This window comes from Camelus ferus, chromosome X (genome assembly GCF_009834535.1).
Source record: "Camelus ferus isolate YT-003-E chromosome X, BCGSAC_Cfer_1.0, whole genome shotgun sequence".
Classification (NCBI taxonomy): domain Eukaryota; kingdom Metazoa; phylum Chordata; class Mammalia; order Artiodactyla; family Camelidae; genus Camelus; species Camelus ferus.
This window is the reverse complement of record NC_045732.1, coordinates 93,991,466-94,011,145: the sequence shown is the minus strand read 5'-3', so window position 1 is coordinate 94,011,145 and position 19,680 is coordinate 93,991,466. Positions and strand designations below refer to the sequence as shown.

Here is a 19,680-nt window from a genome sequence, read left to right as displayed (position 1 = left end):
GGACAACAAAGACAGGCTTGGGAATCACATGTAACTTCACATCCCAAGCCCTGCTACTTGCTAGCTAGCTGTGTGACTTTGGGCAAGTTACTTAACCTGTCTGAGTCTGAATTTCCTCAAGAGTGAAAGAGAGCTAATCATAATTACTGCCTACTATTCTGTAAAGTTAATTTATATCAAAAACAGTATTGCACACATCCAGGATAGCAAAAGAAATATATTCCCTCTGTTCCCACTCACTTTACTTGGTCAGCCTGAGTGTATAAGTGGGCTGAGTATTGAAAGTTGATATATTCTAAGCATCTGAACCTTGAATTATTTCAAAGCAATAATTATGCAGCATCTGTGGTAGCATTCTTGTTTGTGATCACTCAGATCAGGAGCATTTTAATCACAGCTCTTGCTAAGAGTTGCTGTATCCTTTTGTGTCCATTTCATCTGCTCACTAAACGTCAGTATTTATTGCAATGCATTGGCCAGCTATATCACTATTATTTGTATGTGGATTACATCTTAAGTGAACAAAAGGCCCAATTTTTAAATTCTCTGGAAAAGTCGTTTTGCAGATACAGATTCATCACTCGGTCTTCATCGTTAACATCATCGAATAATGTATAAAAAGCATTCAGATTCTCAGGTCTCAAATCACTGAGGGAATGAGACCGTCTGGTTTGGCTGCTTCTAAAGTTAGATCACAGCAGTGGTTCCCCAAATCAGCCTGCAAATCACAGTTTGGACAAACGTCTTATATTGTAAAATACATACAGTGGAAAAGTACATAAAATCATGAATGTATTCTCTTAACAAAATATTGTAAAGAGGATACCCATGCAACCCCTCTCAGCCCAAGAAAGAAAACATTGCCAAGACTCCAGAAGCCACCCATATGCCACTTCCAAACATCTCCCTCCCCCACTGCCCCTGAAACCATCATCTTGACTTTGATCTCTTCTTTTAAAAAAAGTAGTTTTACCACCCATGTACGCATCTCTAAACAGTGCAATTTAGTTTTGCCTATTTAAAAAAAACTTTATATATATTGAATTATCTAGGATGTATTCTTTTGTTCTGGCTTCTTTCCCTCAGGATAAAAATTTATCCATATTACTGCATGTAGGTGAAGTTTGTTCATTTTCATTAGCATGTCCATTGTATGAATCTACCACAATCAGTTGTATTATGGATGGATATTTGGGTTGTTCCTAGTTTAGGGCTATTATGGATAGTGTTACTGTGGACAGTGTTTATGTCTGCTGGTGCATATAACTCTTTGCCCAGTTTCAACTGGGTTCTCTCTCATTTTCTTACCAATGTTGTAGGCACTCTATGTATGTGCTAGATAGAAGTCCTTTGTTAGTCGTGTGTGTTGCAAGTATCTTCTCCCACTCTGTGGCCTGCCTTTTTGCTCTCTTAATGGCATCTTTTGATGCACTAACAAGTTCTTTAGTTTAATGCAGTAAAAATGATCAATCTTTTTGTCTACAGTTAGTAGGTTTTTGTGTGTGTCTTGTTTAAGAAATCTTTTTTTTTAATCTTGAGATAATAAAGACATTATATTTTGTCTTCTAAAAGCTTTACTGTTTGCCTTTCACATTTATTTTCACAGCCCACATGGGATTGGTTTTCATGTATAGTGTGAGCTATGGTCCAACTTCTTTTCCCCCTATGGATAGCCAACTATCCCAAATAGCATTTACTGAGAATGCTACTTACGTATTGAAAATCCCCCCTTTGCTCTGAAGTGCCCCATTTGTCATAAGTCAATAATCTGGGTCTGGGTCTGTTTCTGGGCTTTCTATTCTATTCCACGGGTCTCTTTGTCCTTGTTTTATTCACTACTGCTTTATAACAAGTTCTGACGTCTGGTAGAGCAAGTCATCCCACACTGCTGCTTTTCAAAAGTGTCTCAGCTCTTCTTGGCCCTTTGCCTTGCCTTATACAGTTTAGAAATCAACTTGCCAAGTTCCACAAAAACAAACAAACAAATGAAATAACTCGTTGGGGTTTTTATTGGGACTTAGTTAGATCTTTACTTTCTTTCAGTGAAGTGTTTACAGTTTTTTCTGGTAGAGATCTCATCAACTTTTGTTAGAATTATTCCTGGGCACTTGATTTTTAAAAACAATCGTAAATATCATCTTTTTAAAAATGTATTCTCTTATGCTTGTTGATGGTATATAGAACTTGTGTTTATCTAGCATCCTTGCTAATTCTATCAATTCTTATTAATTCTAATAATCATTGTGTAGATTCTTTTAGATTTTCTAAGTTCATCATCATCCCATTTGTGAATAAAGATAGACTTGGTTTTTTCCTTTTCAATCCTCATACTTTTATTTATTTTTTTCTTGCCTTGGTGCACTGGTTAGGATCTCCATCAGAGTGTTTTTTGAAAATTAATTTTACTTTTTGGGCAATTTAGTAACTAAAATTTATTAATTCTGTTAAACAAATTAGCTATTTTTTAAATAGGTTGATCATACTAAAAAAGTAGAAAATAGTAAATATATGAAAATCTCTCTCCTAGTCCAAACCTTCATTAGCTTGTTAGAAATATCAAACCTCTGCCACTCCCCTTGACCTCCTGAATCCTAAAATTTATCCAGTGAGACTTTACCATGTCTATGTTTTTAAAGCTCCACTGGGGACTTTGATAATTAGGTTTGGAGACCAATACAGAAAATTCACCTTCACAGAGATTAGTAGGATTGTGTAATACAATGATCCTCACCCTGGCTGCACATTAAAACCGTCCCAGGAACTTTAAAAAATCCTGTTGCCTGGCCCCTACCCTGGACCAACTTATCTGAATCTCTGTAGGGGAGTTCCTGCGCCTCTGTAGTTTTTAAAGCTCCCCAGGTGATGAGGGTGCTTGTGTGGGGAGGAGCAGGAAGGAAGGTTTGCCAAGGGGTATGGGGAGACATTTGGGGGTAACAAGTATGTTCACTATCTTGATTGTGCACATGATTTCATAGGTGTGTACCTGTGTCAAAACTTATCAAATTGTACACTTTAAGTATGTGCAGTTTATTGTGTGTCAGTCATACATCAGTAAAGCTCTTTAAAGGAAAAGCAACCCACGTAATTCTCATGCATAGCAATGGTTAAGAATCATTGTTCTAGTAGAAAGGCCACACGACTGGAAGGGGAAGTTGGAAAGACTTTCATCTGCCAACAGTCGGTTGTGTACTCTTAGACCAGTGACTTCATCTCCTCTGGACCTCAGTTTCATTCTGATTGGTGGGTTCAATTTTTTTTCAAGTCCTTCAACTCTGACGTTTTTGATTCTTTTGCTCAGCCTGGCTGGGTGGGCTAGGCGGCTGGTGCACCTCCTGGCCACACGAGGGCGCTGTGCAGCCTGCAGCCTCTTCCTCTCAACTGAACACTCTTGTGAGGTCAAAATAGGCTAGTCAGGCGTCTTTCCCTTCTTTCTGTCCTCTTGGTGAATGCGAGCTCCACTTCTGAAGCATCATCTTCAGCTGCCCCCTTCCAGTGCTCCTGCGGCAGGTGAGCCTTTCTTTAAGCAAAAAAAAAAAAAAAAAAAAAAAAAAAAAAAAAAAAAAAAAAAGAAAAGAAAAAGAAAAAAGAAAAAAAATCCATGAATCTCTGAATGTACAGAACAGCTTTTTAAAGGATCCCCAGATTGCTTTAAAAAAATAGCCAGCTCCTGCAAAGCAATTAAAATAGGATCTAATTAAAGTATATGTATGGATAATATGTATATATGTGTGTGTGTGTGTGTGTCTATCAATCAATAGGAACATTAATAATATTACTCTACTGCCCCTAGGAAAATTCTTCATCCATATAAAAGGCAGTTATATGTTTGTTACAGGTGCAATTTCGAGATCCTTCAGGCTGTAAACATTGCTTAGGTGAAAAATGAAATCAAGGTTAGCAACAATCCTAGTCTTTTCCCATTGTAATGTGATATAAAGTGCTTAAATGTGGGAGTGTGCATGTGTATTTATCTATCTCTGTGTTTGTTTATCTATGTGTTTACACATATTCAGGTGAACAGGTTGGCTAGATATTTTAGAATGGAATCTATTCAGACACTCTGGGCATTCATCTCCATTTTTCTGGGACCTGACAGGGAAAAAATCTGGATCCCCTGGAAGAGACTGACTAGAACTAATGTTACAAAATGATCTAGCTATGTCCTAAATTTTAATAAATGCATTATTTTAAATCCAGCTCAGAAATAAAAAGCAAGTGCTTTTCTGAAGTGCAACAACAGCAGGGATTTTAACAAAAAGGAAAAAGAATCCCCTCCCACCCCCACGCATAGAATTTCCCAAATAATACTATGAAACCTTAACATTGAATAGCTCTGTCTTTTATGTTTCGTCTTATTGTAGTTTTCTTCCATTTTTATTCCTAAATTTCAGATTATTCTATGAGCCAGTCACAACACCTTGTGGACACACCTTTTGCTTAAAATGCCTTGAAAGATGCCTAGATCACAATGCGAAGTGTCCACTGTGCAAAGATGGCCTTTCACAGGTAAAACGTTGTTTTTTTTCTTGATTGGGTTAGCTCATTGGCATTGGGTACGAAGACAGTATCCTATTGGATCCCAAGCCACTGCACTGTGCTAGGGCAAAACACCCCCTCAGACCATCTATTTCTCCTGTCTTAGAGCCACCCCTCCCCCTCCACAAAGCCCTTCAGGGAAATGAGGCAACATCTAGCTTTTTATAGTGAAATTAGTCAGTGGTGAAATTAACTTATGTTGGAAACAAAGGCATCAAAATGGTGATAAACATGGATCCTGGTTCAAAGCCCATCATGGCACCTGATTCACTGTCATCTTGGGTGAATCTTTTGTCTTCTCTGGGCTTGGACTAGATGAGCTCTGACGTCCCCTTATCATCCATGTTTTATTCCGTGGTTTGAAGAGATCACTTCCAGGTCCCTAAAAAAAACCTCACAGACCTTCATTGTGGTCTTTGTCCCACTCCTCAGCTGCAGCTGTACTTATTAGCAGATATTTGGCTACTTGAAAATCTCTGGGGCATCCAGGTCCTCTAAAATGAATCACGCAAACTGCCACCTTTGTTTTTCAAGTGGGCCTGATGTGATTTTCTATAGCACAAGAAGATCCAGGAATCCATCTTGTTTCCCCCTCTCAGGGACTTGTGGGCCACATTTTACAATCAGTATTAGTGTTCCTTGACCCCTGTCACCCCTGAGGAGAGGTTGGAGACACAAGACTATCTCTAGGTGAATGTAGATCCAGAGAAGTCATGTGTTGAATTTTCCCAGCACTGCAACATTTAAACTATGGGAAGGGAGTGAAATAAACATCCAGAATAGCCCTGAGGGTGTGTGTTAGGCTGGTGTGGGTGGTGGCCAGTGTCATATATGGCCTAGGTAAAGAGGTGAGATTTGCTGTCTTGATTGTAGGTAAGAAGCTCATGGTCCTTATACTTAAATAATACGTTTGTGTTGTGGTTAACACTGCAACATTCAGATAAGCAGAAAGAAAGAAAATCTACCATTAAAATTTTAGTATGTGATTTTCCTGGGTTTTTGTTTTGGCATTAGTGGAGAAGTCACCTCCTTCTTGGATAGGCTACTTCCTGAGGCATTTTTTTTCCCCAAAGGCTAGGACTGGGCAAAACAGCCAATTTTCCTGCAGCCAGACAATGGCAGTAGCTGAGAAGGCATCCTGGGGGCAGATGCTGTAGGGTCCTGGCTTAGGGGCTAGAAGATATTCCTACCTATCTCTGTATATCCACATAGGGTCACACTTGCACCATTTTCCAGAGAGATAAATATCTTATTCCGATTGTGTTCACTGCGGAATAAACAGACATAGCCCATGCTGGGAAAGGAAAAAAATGTCTGAAGCCTGCAGTTTTATACTCAGGAGCTCCCCCTGCTGGGCCTGTGTGGGTAGTTTCCATAGCCCGCAGTTCTCTGCAGATGTTTTCACTCCTATTGTCTGGTTCACAGTGTCAAACACCCACTCCTTACAGATCCCTGGATATGCATGGGGTAGGGGTGTTTGGGAGGAGAGTAATAGTGACAGTTGATAATTGGGCCCGAGTTAGAGTCTGAAATCAGGATTTATAACATAATTTCAGTGGTACCTAGATGGTATAATAAAAAAACAAATAGGCAAACAAAATCACCAGTATTTAGCTTTTTTTTTTTTTTAAACTGAAGTTAGAGGAGAAAAAAATACGTAGGCTTGAAATATCCAGAAGCCAAGCACCAGGGCAGGGTGGGAGTAGGGGAGGGCAGGAAAGGATCAATGATTGAAAATTGCTTTTATTTCCCTGGACCTTTTGACCACAGACTTTCAGCATATACCAGATGGAGACCATTTCCGGGAGCTTGTAAACACAATAATCAGAAAAAGGAAAGGAAGGATTTTCCCCCTTTTTTTTGTGACAAGAACATGATCTCAATTTCAATGTTTTAGGAAAACCTTGAGACATTTAAAACTTCAGTGCAGGTCTTTTCAGGTTAAAATATTTTTTTCTAATTGTAAAAATAATTGCATATTTTTTTAAACTAAACTCTTAAGTTCCAGAGAATACATACATCATGATAGTATCAGTTGCCAATGTGTGGGTCCAAATTACTCCAGTGTATGGGACATTTAACTATTCTGCTGATTACATCAGAAGCGCTTTGTGTTTTTGTGATGACTGCCTAATATCTAATTGCCTTGTTCCCCATATAGTGCTTGGCATCAAGAAAGTACAGCAAAAATGTCATAATGGAAGAGCTAATAGCTAAATTCCTTCCAGAAGAACTCAAGGAACGAAGGAGGCTTTATGAAGAGGAAATGGAAGAACTTTCTAAGTATGCATATGCACATTTCTATTTTCAGTTTCACTCATACCAGCTCCTAGAACTGAAAGTGCACATTTCTTCCTAACTCCTCATTTAGTGATACCAGGTTGGTAGTTTGAAACTGGCCATAGTGAAAGTATTTACACCATGGAAATTGGCAAATGCTGTACACCAGGGCTTTCTGCCCCCTCCTCCCAGAAAGCCAGTTGTTCCACATTCACCAGCACAGCACTGAAGAAACCTAAGCTGAACCACTGACCAGGTCACATCTTGGCACTAGTAATGGGTGCCATGGGCAGGAGTAAACTGGAATAACTTAGGGGAACTTACCAAGTACAGTTGATTCTTAAACAACATGGTTTTGAACTGCACGCTTCCACTTCTATGTGGATTTTTTTCTATAGTAAACACTATAGTATCACACGATCTAATCAGCGGTTGGTTGAATCCACGGATGTGGAACCACTGTTACGGAGGAACCATGTATGTGGAGGGGGCTGACTATAAGTTATCCACAGATTTTCAACTGTGCAGAAGGTCAGCGCCCTGACCCCCGTGTGGTCCAAGGGTGAACTGTATCCAGAAGACTGTTTTCAGATACATAAGGAGGTTCCATGAGGTTAAGAACTTTGATGTCACCCAGGCCTGGGCTTCTGACCCAGTTTTGCCACAAAGTGAGTATGCTTCATGACCCTCGGCAAGTCACTTAACCCCTCTGGGCCTCAGTTTCCTCATCTGTAACTTGGGGATAATAACAGTTCTTATCTTGTGGATTTGTTATGAACATGAAGTGACCTAGTGCATAGTAAGAAGTTAATAAAAGTAGTAGTAAGAATGCTGCTTGCTATGATGTTTCCTCCGCCGTCACAGGTACTGTGAGATGCAGAGAGGAGGGGTGGAGATGGAAATAAGGCTCCAAGCTCTCTGCCTGGCCGGAAGAACAGCTCGCTTAGCAGAAAAAGCAGGAGGAAATCACTCATTTTTGCCTCTTATACTGCTGCCCTCCCCCCTTCCCACCCCCAGTGGAATTCTCAGTGTGAAGCTCTCAGTGGCAAAAGCTGTTCTGGTTTTATCCCCACCCTGTAGAAAGCGTTTCTATACTGCCAACACTTTGGGCCTTTTGAATCACATGTTTTTCTGGGGAACTAGAAATGAAATCCTTCTTTTCTTATTGACATGTTAGATCTACTCAGGGCATCTTTATCTTTATTTCTGATTGTTAAGTTCACCTGAGTCCCTCTGAGCCCTCTTCTCTTCTCAGATATCATTTTAATGTCTTATTAACAAACACTGGAATATACTAGGGGGATTTCTCTTTAAGGGAATCCTAAACGTAATCCTTTGGAGATTTGGGCAAATGATCTTCTATCTATTGGTAGGTCTAGGTGTAGATGTCCCTGTATTGGATTTACTAGACAGATAAGAGAAGAGTGATCCAGGGGCAGCCGATCTGGTGTGTGGCTTCCCATCAGGCTGTAGGTCTGAATCTTCATGGGCACATGTTGAGAGGCAGACTCATAGGTCTTGATCCCAGAGCTAATGCACCCGTGTCTCTGGGGGTGCAGTGGCCCGGTCATCTGGGTTGACGGGCCTCCGGTGATTCGGATGCACAGGAACATTTGTCCGTCACTGGGCTGGATAGACTCTTGCCTCTCCACTGCTCTCCCCTCCTCCCAGCTGGGCCTGCCATGCAGATCCTCGAGGGGCTTTGTAAATGTGAGGTGCTCACGGGGACCTTGCAGAGATTTTCCCACCATCCCTCTGGAGAGCTGAGTCCACTTTTACCACCAGTACCCCTCCCCATACTGCCAGCAAGACACCTGGAGACATTGTTTTGAGTGGAGAGCATGAAAGAAAGGAAAGTAGGAGGTCTAACTATCACCGACAACGTAAAGGTACTAGAGAACTTCTTTAGCCAAATTAGAATGTATAGAATGTCATTTTTCATCTTAGCCCTTAGGCTAACCTGGGCACCAGGTAGTGGGACTCAGCCCACAGCATCAGTTGCATTTTAGTATTTTTTATCAGCCATCAACACTTGATGTCTCCTCACCTTCCTATGGGGGAACCACATGGTGACATTTGACCAACTTTTCTGTGTTCTGCTCCAATGCTGTGAGATCCATGTCATTTGCTCTTCCTGACAGCTTAAATAAGAACGTGCCTATTTTTGTGTGTACCATGGCCTATCCCACGGTTCCCTGTCCCCTGCACATCTTTGAACCTTGTTACCGGCTGATGATTCGTAGGTGCATTGAGACAGGCACAAGGCAGTTTGGCATGTGCCTTGGAGATCCTGTCAAAGGGTAAGTGAAGAGCTATGCGAGTAAAGGGACGCTGGGTGGACAGGGGCTTTTGTTTTACTTTGGGGCCCTCCTAGGAACGTCTGTACGGATCAGGGTCCCTCTAGCCCCTAGTTTACCATGTGAGAAGCTGCCTATTTAAAGGAACCTCAGGATCAATCTTTTGTTAAATTGGTGGTATATACTATAAAACTTGTTTTATAAGAGCACGGGCCCTGGAGTCAAACTGTCGGGGTTCATATTCTGGCTCCAGCCTTGGAGCAAGTTTGACTTTGGGCCAGTTACTTAACCTGTGACTCAGTTTCCTTATCTGTAAAATGGGTATGATAATAGTGCCTACCTCTTTGGGTTTGTTGGGAAGACTTGTGAGTTAATAATGCATGTAAAGTACTGAGCACCATACAATAAATGGTAGCAGCTATACATTAAGATTTTTTTCACACAGGCACTGCCTATGGTGTAATTGCAGCTATAGACCCTGGGACAGGCAAGAAGGCAGAAGTCCCTCAAGGCACAACATGAGGTCATTGCAATGTTGGTGGGAGGCGCAGGGGAGGCCAGAGAAGAAACTCATCAAGAATTTACTTTCTTGACTCCATTCCCAATAACAGGTTTGCGGAATATGGCTGCATCCTAGAGATCAGAAATGTTCAGTTCTTTGCCGATGGCCGCTCGGTGGTTGACAGCATAGGCAAGAGGCGCTTCAAGGTCCTCCATCAGGGCCAGCGGGATGGTTACAACACAGCTGACATCGAATACATTGAAGACCAAAAGGTGAGGTCCTAGAATCCCAAAGCCTGGCTAGCCCTGTAGCTTGACAGACCAAGATGATTGCAAAAGGGTCTCTCAGCACTGATGCGGGTCTTGTGATTTCTCACCAAGTGGCTGTAGCGAAGTTGAATGCTGCCTGATTGCTGTTTGATTGTGGAACGGCAGTAAGTGCGCCCAGCACCCGGGCTTTCCCTGCCTAGTTGCTGAGTGATATTCATGCATGAGAGATGCCAAGCCAGACCAACTCCAGGGCCCATTCAGCCTAGGAGTTAGGTCTCTGCCAGGGAGACCAAGATCTGGAGCTGGATCCGTACATGTGTATTTTATTTTTTTATTTATTTATATTTTAAACCTTTTTCTTTTGAGATAATTGTAGGTTCACATGCACATTTATATTTGTGAATGTGCAACCTGGCCAAGAGCCCCTCCCAATAATTCATCATCCCATAAGGTGGAAAGATGACATGTCCAGTTAATCCTTGGTTTCCTGGATTAATGGGTAGAAGAAGAGATAAATCATCCCATATCTGTTCATATTTACATTCACTACATCATACAAGATTAATAAATATTTGATCAATGAATACACGTATTTGACTTGGAAGATAGAGTTACACACTGAGACGTGGACACATTGGTGTTCCTCTTCCCGGTGAGCAATGGGAAAGCAGAAGTTGAAAATGAAGAGGACAGAGGCATGAACTTGCACAGCCTAGTTTGGCATCATGCCTCCACTCAGGCCAGTTTGCATCTGCATCACTGGTTCTCTGTATGTCCTGCTGTTTCAGCTCATTTACCAGCTGAACCTCTCTCCATCCTCCACCCTCAACAGTGTTTACACACAGTCCATCACCTGGCTGAGGAGCCTTTCACATACCACACGGGAGAAAGCCGGAAAGGCGAACCTTCCCATAGTGTGACAGGGTGGATGTTCAAAGAGTCAGGTGTCAAAAGGGGCTGTAGGCGTGTCAGAGAAGGTGTGGAATGCTTCACTTCCACTCTGATACTTTCAGGTTCAAGGAGAGGATTGTGCTGAGCTCATGGGATTACATAACTGTGTCTATGAGCAAGCGTCATCATGGTTTCATTCACTCAAATCATCTCTGAAGAATCGGATACTCAATCATTTTGGCCCAATGCCAGAAAAGGATGCTGATCCCCAGGTATATAAAAATGTCTCTTTGTAATTTTTCACCAGATGAGAGAGCCTAGGGTTTGTGATTAGCTGGGTCTGTGGGTTCCATCCAGCAAATCAAGTGTAGAGAGGAAGATGGACCCAAATCGGTCTTGTTTGGCTGGGCAGTGGACATCATGGGTAAGACCAAAAGGATCCCAAGTCAGAATTGGAGTAACTAAAGGGAAGCAGCAGGAACTTGGATCCAAGACAGGTTTTGAGAGGTAAGTCAGGTGAGAGGATGGGAACACAGGCACCATCAACAGAAGAACCTTTCATGGGAGTCCAGATTCCCACCATGGTGATGTGTTAGGGTGAAAAGATTCACGCCAAGCCAGGCTTAAGAAAAGGAAGGGTACCCAGGGCGCTGAGACCAAAGGCTGCTGCTTCCAGAGGGCTTCATAACTCTCTCCCCCCATCGCTGCAGGAGCCAGGAGCTGGGGCTAGCCACCTTACATGATTCCAACTGCAAGACCAGAGCAACTTTTCACACCCAGGTCCCTCCATGCTTGGTCCTGCAGGCCTAGACCTTTGTCATTGTCCTCATCAGGGGTGAGCAAGTTTTCTTGAGAAAACTGACCCAATCCTTAAATTTACCCTTGGCTGAGTTATACTAGAAGACAGTTCATTAATGCTACTGGATCAGTCTATTTCCTGGGGGCACAGATCCATTTGAGAGATCAAGCTGCAGATCACAAGCTCTCCAGAGATGGAGATGGAGATGGTTAAGTTTCACCAAGCTTTGCTTGCCTGCTGTAAGTCAGGGCATACTCTCTTTCTAGGACAAGGCTAGAAATAAGCCAGTCAGAACTTTTCCCACCATCACCTTTTCCACGTTCTGAGCTGGCTCTCCTACATAATCGCCACCATAACTTCCCTGATTCTTTACTTACACACATTCGTGACTCTGTAGAATGTAGAATAGAATATGTACATTCTGACTTTCCTGCCCAAAGACTGGCCCTACTTACCTTTCTAGCTGCATGATCCTGGTAAGTCCCTTCCCCTTTCTCAGCGTTTTTCCCCATCTCTGAAATGAGGGATGTGGATGAGGAAGTCTCTAAAGTCTCTTCTTCCTCTTGCATTCTGAGGCTGTAAAGCACCAGTCTGTTCCCTAATGGGCTGAAGTGTCTTGTTTTCTCCAGACCACAAAGGTGGCTCCTTTACCCCCCATTCAAAGACATCATGAATGTTGGAGGGAGAAAGGCCAGTTAGTGCCTCCCGATGATTCAGCTCCTGGCTCTGGGCCCCTGTGACTCAGGACTCCAGCGGAGCTCTGTGCAAGCTCACAAGCAAACAGAATGTTCCCCTTCACCTTCTGGAAAGCGTTCTCCCCTAGTCAGGCAGAAGGTAGCAATCAGCAGTGATAACAGCATCTTCCACAAGAGAAAACACAGATGTTACACAGTGATCCGTGAGGGCTCAGTGACACAGAAAGCGGAAATCTTAGGTTTCATTTTGTTTCTTATTATGACTGTTACCATGTTGCTCTGGCAGTAGTGGCAGCAGCAGCAACAACAACAACAAAAAATCCCATCCGGTTTGATCCAGTTAGTGCTGCAGTCCCAGCGGTCCCAGGTCTCATTAACAAGAATGTTCTAAGCTTCTGGAGGAGATTTCTTAGAAACCTCTACATATATTAACATCAGCTTAAACATCTTTGTTAATGATCCTGGGAAATAGAGTTCAGGATCTGTCAATCTAATATTCAGAACTGATTGTAGGAGGGGGAGCATGTCACATACTGCAGCGAGGACAAAAAAACACTTCAAATGAAGCTCGAGGCACAGAGAAGCAGAGGCAGCAAGGGTTGAGGGACATCAGGTGGCCAGTTTGGAGGCAACTAATCCACCTGTGGGTGATTTGACCAGAATGTGGTTCTCTGCAGTCCTAGAGCCAGGCTTAGTAGGAAGTAAGTCACTGATGTCTACAATGTGTGCCTGGGACGCTGCTGATGAGCAGGATGTTGGTGCAGGATTTCTGTGGGATGGGAAATCTCTTTATTAAGAGGAAACCTGGGACAGTCTACATTTCTGTGTGACTGTGTTTTCCAATTGGAATTTTTGCAAAGTGGGATTGCTGTGCTTTGGGGCTGTGAATCATAGGCTTTGGTTTTGGGGGAGGAGCTAGCTGTGGTCCTATAGTGACCTGGCCTATGTGGATTCTGTTGCGTTCAGCTGGAAGCAGGGAAATGAAGGGAGGTAAGAGACACCCAAAGCGTAAGGGGTCATGGGAGCTGAAGGCCCCCATGCTGTATGCATCAGGCCAAAGGGTCCACACGGGATCTAAGAGGTGGAAGAGACTGAGTAGTTGTCCCTCGGTATCTGCGGGGGACTGATTCCAGGAGGCCCCGTGGATACCAAAATCCCTTATCTGAAATGATGTAATGCAACGAATACAGCCAGCCCTCTGCAGCTACAAGTTTTACATCTGCAGATTCAACCAATCAATTTCAATCCACAGGTATGGTTGAATCCATGGATACAGAGGGCCAACTGTAGTAGATAGTTTAGCTCGTAAAATCACACAGGCTAGAAGGTATGGTGTATTTGTTAGGATATCAATTTGTTTGCTTTACCCACTACCAAAAACAACTGTAGTTTAAACAAGACAGAGAGCATAAGTCGTGGAGGGCTAGGGCAGATCTGTCCCAGATCATTCAGAGACCCAGGCTTCTTCATGACAGAGCTCTGCTGTCCGCTGAATGTTGCTCTCATCCTCCTGACTGAAGAAGGCTGATGATCACCACGTCCACGTTCCAGCAAATGGGAAAAGGAAGGAAAGAGGAGGCGAGGGCTCGTGCTTCTTTTCTAGAGCATGACACAGAAGTCACATATCACTTTCTTTTACGCCTCATTAGCCAGGACTTTGTCTTATGGCCTCACCTAGCTGCAAGGGAGTCTGAGAAATGTAGTCTTTTCCTTCCCCCTGGGTGGGCATATGCCAAGCTAAGATAAAGGGACATAGGTAGGTAATCAGCAGTCTCTGCCACACATAGAAGCAGTTCCACCTGGGATGTTTACCTTGCTGCTTTGGAAACCTGCGGACTTGTATTACTTCCACGGGGATAGGATGAGCCCACTGCTTTTCTCTATTGCAGATCAACCCGAATGGTCCAGCCTGGTGCTGGTGGACGTTAGCGGTTCTTCCATTGGAAAGCCGAGCTCAGCTCCCGTTCCTAGCAATGAGGTCCTTAAAGGATCGACTGAACGGTATTCGGCGGGTCCTGGCCTTTATATCCCGAAACCAAAACTAGTGAGTGGATTGCTGCAAAGGAGCTCCCACACTCCCCCACCGCCCTGGGGGAGTCGTCTTGTAAATATATCTAATTGCAATAACATCTGAGAAGGAAGTATCAAACAGAGGCATTATCCTGCTATGAATCACAGAGAGAAATTAAGTAGAAAGAGCGAACGGATGTGACCTGTTTGAAACTTTCTTTCTTAAGATGCTTCTTGACATGCTGCACAACTACATGCACAGCAGAGGTTGTTTAAGAGCCCAGAAGAAAAAAAAATTTTTGATTTTGACATAAAAATTTTCTCAAAGTTTAAAGTGGTTTTGCTTTAATTTTCTGTCTTTCATAGATGAATGACTGTGTGGTTGAAATGTGAAGCCAAGTCACTAATCATGTTGTGCATTTTTTCCCTGACTTGTGGTCTCATTCCAAACAGTTCAGGTTTTACATGGCATTGTGTAAAATAATGTTCATACTTCTTTCTGTTTTAATAATTTATTTTTTGCACTACTGTATCCTTTTTCTCCTCATGTATGTATGTAACTATTAAGTGTGCATTACTGAAAATTATTTATTGATGTGGTTTTCCATGTACCTAGGGGGAAGTAACAATACTAGAAATGTGCAATATTGCTTTAACCGATTTTGCTATATTTGATCCCAGTTCTTGAACCATTTTTGTATCTATCAGGATCATGCTAAGATCATTTATCCTCACAGATTCCCTTTTGCTTTCAGCTTGAATCGAACAATATAAAATACTTAAGGGATTTGTTTTCGCTTATGGAATAAGCCAGGGTAAAGTAAACTAATCCACTTTCTACATGTTATACAGAGCCAGGCTGAAGGAATTATTTTTCTGGAATCAAGAGATGAATTAGAGGAGTGTCTTTTATTACAATCTATTATAGGCATTTATTTCTGCAATCTAATTATAAGTATATCTTAATTTCTGCCCAGTGCAGTTAAGAATGGAATTTTTAGGCAGGAGAATATTTAACCCTTCAGAGGGAATGGTTTTTGGTCTGGCGTGTCACAGTCATGCCCAGCTAGCCTCCACACCCCACCTTTTCCCAGGGTTCTGAGGATCTGGACCTGGCTACCATGTGTGGAAACACTTGATGAAGGACTGTCCATTATGAAAAGTGTAAAGAAGCCAGGAACAAAAGTAGAACCCTTAAAAAAATCCTCAAACTATCTTTTTGGTTTTTGAATCTTTTTAAAGGAAGCAGACAATCCATGATTTTATCTAAAGACTATCTTTCCTCCTAGGTGCAATGGGCCAGAGAGTTCAGTACAGGGGAAGAATAGTGGTCAGGAGGTAAGAGTGAGCCCTTGTCTAGCTGGTTTAGTGCTAGTTTGATGTCATTAGTGCCAGGAGAACCTGAAAAATACCTTGAGTCCAAGAGTGTTATAATGACAGAGTGAAAAGATTAGGGCAGGGAAGAAGTGAATCGTGTTGTTCCTCCCTTCAAGCAAATTATCCCCCCGCCACCATGTGATTCCGGACAGCTGCAGTGTGTGACTCACATGCGGCCCATCCACTCTGTTCCAGCCAGAGGTTAATGCTTCAAGCAATCAGTCTGACTTCTTCCATTACCACCTGTGGCCAGAAACAGAGAAGGGAGAATGAGATGATCCAGGTGACAAAAAAGAGATTCCCGTAAGCAGAAACCAAATGATCTTTTCTGCCCTTTCTTAATGAACACTGTGTTTTCAGAACACTCTGTTACCAGATTTGATGCTTGGAGCCCCACTGGGCTGGTAAAGAGTGAAAGTATAGGCGTGGTTACTGCCACCTGGTGCCCAACCACGTGGTCACAGCACAGTCCTAGTACAACTAGTTGCCTGATATCGAATGTAAATGAAGCAAAGAAAAGGGTCATAAATGTCTCCAGTTGCTAGATATGTTACTTTTGTGATTTCAGTTTCTCCCAGCCCGAGTTTCTCATCTAGGAAATGGTGGTGATAAATACTGCATATAGGGTTATAACATTAAATGAGATAATATATGTATATCACATAACATAGTGCCTAGCACATAGGAGTCATTTAACAAATGCTAGCTATGATTAGACCAGTCATAGCTGCAGAATGTCATTGGGACTATATTTGCATAAAACCCTGCCTTTACACACAATACCCATTTCCAACCTCTTTTAACTTTACTGGGGGAATCCACACCTTTGATTTCCAGACCATAACTTGATGATTTACATGTAGTTCCTTTGGGGGTCAAGTCTGTTTGGGAAAGTGAAAAGACTGGAAAACACATGAGAGTCAGAGATGAGGGAGAATTCTGTGCCAGGAAATGTTTCCTCTTTCAAGAGGGCTAAAAAGTAGCGTTGTTCGGAGGTGTAGAATTTCTGATAACATAGAAGCCTTAAGTTCTAGCTCTGTTACCATGACCAACTCATCACTCCCTGCTCTCTAAAATGTATAAAATTCCACATTACAGAATATTGCATGTTGCTAAGTGAGGACCCAACTCCAGCAAATGTAGAGCTCAGCAGGGCAGAATTGCACTTTCCTCTCAGTTAGCCTGGAGATGCATTGGGGTTATTTTGCAGCCAGCTTTGGTTTCAGTAGTGGTGGGAGGCAAGTTGCCAGGCTAAGCCTTGGCTTTCTTTGGTATGTATTTGAATGGGGTAATCAATTGGACATGACCATTTCACCGCTTGTAAATTGATTTTACTGCAAAGCTAGGGAATGAAGCATATACAGAGAAAAAAACATAAGGTTAAATCTAGACCAGAAGGGCACGACTTCCCCCTTGGTAGTTAGTGCCATTTATTTGGTTAGTTTATTCCTGCCTATTGTGACTGGCCTAGTCTTTTCCTAGTAGATTATTTTGTGTGTGTGTGTGTGTGTATGTGTGTGTGTGTGTATGTGTATATAGATGTATATAGATGTGTATATATATGTGTGTGTGTATATGTACATGTGTGTATATATATTAGGTACCAAGCAGACATTATGCCTTTCTGCTTTGTACTGTACTATTGCTGCTAGCTAATAACCAGCAAAATGTAGAAAATGAAAAATGATAAAACTAATTTTCTGTAGACAACTTGGAGAAAAGAGTGCTTGCCCCTTACTTGAGGGGGGGTGGCAGAGAACTGACTCTGTTGACAATTTGCCTTTTCTGAAGGCCGACTGCTTCTAGTCCTATGCTGCCTCAGCATGCTGGGGCTAGTCGAGTCACTCATTGCCTGTGTGGCACTTCCAGTTCTGCCTGTGGAGCCGGACTGGGCTCAGATCATCCCCTGTGACTGGCCATTGGAGCAATGGAGCTCTAAGGCTGGTTCACAGCACCCAGAGGTCTCTTATTGTCAATAGATCACATACTGTTGATGAACAGGAACCCAATGGGGACTGTGTTCCCCACCACCAACTCCATTTCCAAGATGGGAATGTTATTTGGGGACTTAATTCTTGAGTTCCCAACTTGTTGACTTTGCATCCATTTCTGTTTCCCAAGGCAGAATCATAGCAGAGGTGTGTGATCGAGATGCAAATGGAAGGCAGCCCAAATAAGGGAAAAGGACAGATTTTTCAGCCCATTCTTGGGCTTGAGGAGTGAGACTTTGATTTGATCAAAGATAGTTCTAAGAAGCAGCTGGCAGCATGGGCTGCAATTTGTGGCCCTTCCTGAGTGCAGTGAGAAATAAGGAAAGGAGCCAAGTAAAGTATGTATTTGGTTCCTCTTATAATGATCACTCCCACTGTTCGACTATTTAATAATCTGGATTATGCACATCCAGAGGTGAAATGAAGACATTTTCCCTTACAAATGGGTATTTTCAAATGCGCTAAGTTAACCTTGAGAGAGAAGTGCCTGTAATCTCTGTTCCTGGTGTCATTTTAAAGCTTTTGCTTCATGACTCTGTAGCCATTTAAAACTTTGTCGCAGCAAATGTGATTAACAGAAGTTTACAAAGCAACACTGTAGCTTACGCATCATTTTTAAAGTTGCCTGACATTTATCTATCGTCAAAGCGACAATAATAAACAACAACAAAATCAAAGGAAAGCAAATAGGTCAATGTGGCATCATAGGCTTACCTTAGATAAACTAGTTCCATCATTTTCTGCAGTTCTCAGTAATGCCAGGATTAAAATATCAAGCAAGCCATTTAAACAGTGGCAAATGTGTCTTTGTGTTTGTAATTCCAGTTGTTTCTTATGCAGCCACTTTACTCTTGCACTGTAATGAACTGAAAGGGGAATTAATGCTTTTGTTTTCCTTCCCGTATTGCTATTCAACTACCTCTATATGCTTGATGTCTCTTTAGGGTCTTCTTTCCTCCAAATCTGTGCAAAAGAAGTTTCAGCTCATCTATGTTGTAATAACAATGTGATATAGACAGTCTCTGTGAAAGCTTGTTGTTCATTAAAAAGTGTTTCCTATTGTCTCACTTTGTATCTAGCACAACTGTACCTGTACTTTAGGGCAAGAATTGCTCGAGTTACTTCAGTATCTTTTTGTTGAAGCTGAATAGAAGGGAAAGTGATCAGAACATATATTTTGTTCTTGTTCCTATTGATTGTAATGCGTTTGACTGGAAGATCTTGTAAGAAAATAGACCTGCGCTCAGAAAGCAAGCTCTTATGTATGTGACAGTGAGGCAGGTGTGACCTGATTAAATTAATTGTTTAAAAATGCACCAGAAAAGCTTGTTACTACTAATTATGTGGAAGCTTTTTGCTAATAATCTGCTCCTAGTTTATTTGTCAATCCATCCATATATTGGGTTTGCTTAAAGCAGAGCGTGCTACCTACTGTGTTTTCTCTGGCATGATAAAATGTTCATGAAAGCAAAGTACACGTTTTTATTTCAATTAAATGGTTTCTCAACACTAGGCTAAAGCTAAGGCCCGCAGCATGAACCCTTTGACAGGAAAATTGGTAAAACTGACTGGGACAATGAGCCATATTGACCAAACTGACTCCAGCCCGAGGGCTTTGGCAGCATCTCATCCCCTTTACTGCACAGATTTTGGTCTTGTGCCATCGATGACTTTATACAGGTTCTGTTTTACCACCGAAGAAGAGAAGACACAGGAGTAGAGCAATTTAAAAAAAAAACCCAAAACGACAGAAAACTCCCCTTGGGCCTGACCTTGTTCTTTGTAACAGGATTTTCTGGGGGTAACTGAGAAAAATCAGAACTCCTGCCCAACCAGGCCCCAGAGGGAATGCTTGGCTCTGTTGGCCCTCACCCTTCTGTGCCTAGCCTGCAACTCTCTGGTTCTCATGAGATAGAGCACATGCTGGCCGAAGGTACAATCTTCCCTCCAAGGCAGTTCTTCTGCCCAGAGTGCCTGCCTAATTCTCTCTGGAGAACTAGATTGGATCATCTAAAAAGAAGATCTTGCTTGAG

General features: G+C 42.3%; 1 protein-coding gene across 4 annotated transcripts in view; it reads left to right on the top strand.

Annotated features, from left to right (window-relative positions):
* LONRF3 (LON peptidase N-terminal domain and ring finger 3) overlaps positions 1-19,119 on the top strand; it is a 37,200-nt gene extending 18,081 nt beyond the window's left edge. For 2 of the 4 annotated variants that reach the window (XM_032475777.1, XM_032475775.1), the window contains 6 exons: positions 4,392-4,506; positions 6,698-6,819; positions 8,958-9,116; positions 9,725-9,887; positions 10,898-11,047; positions 14,159-19,119. In XM_032475777.1, coding sequence (XP_032331668.1) covers positions 4,392-4,506; positions 6,698-6,819; positions 8,958-9,116; positions 9,725-9,887; positions 10,898-11,047; positions 14,159-14,314 — 865 coding nt within the window. In that variant the 3' untranslated portion in view covers positions 14,315-19,119. Of the gene's footprint in view, positions 1-4,391; positions 4,507-6,697; positions 6,820-8,957; positions 9,117-9,558; positions 9,637-9,724; positions 9,888-10,897; positions 11,048-14,158 lie in introns of all 4 variants that reach the window. The other 2 variants (XM_032475774.1, XM_032475776.1) reach the window with 2 other exon arrangements.
* The last annotated feature ends 561 nt before the right edge of the window (positions 19,120-19,680 follow it).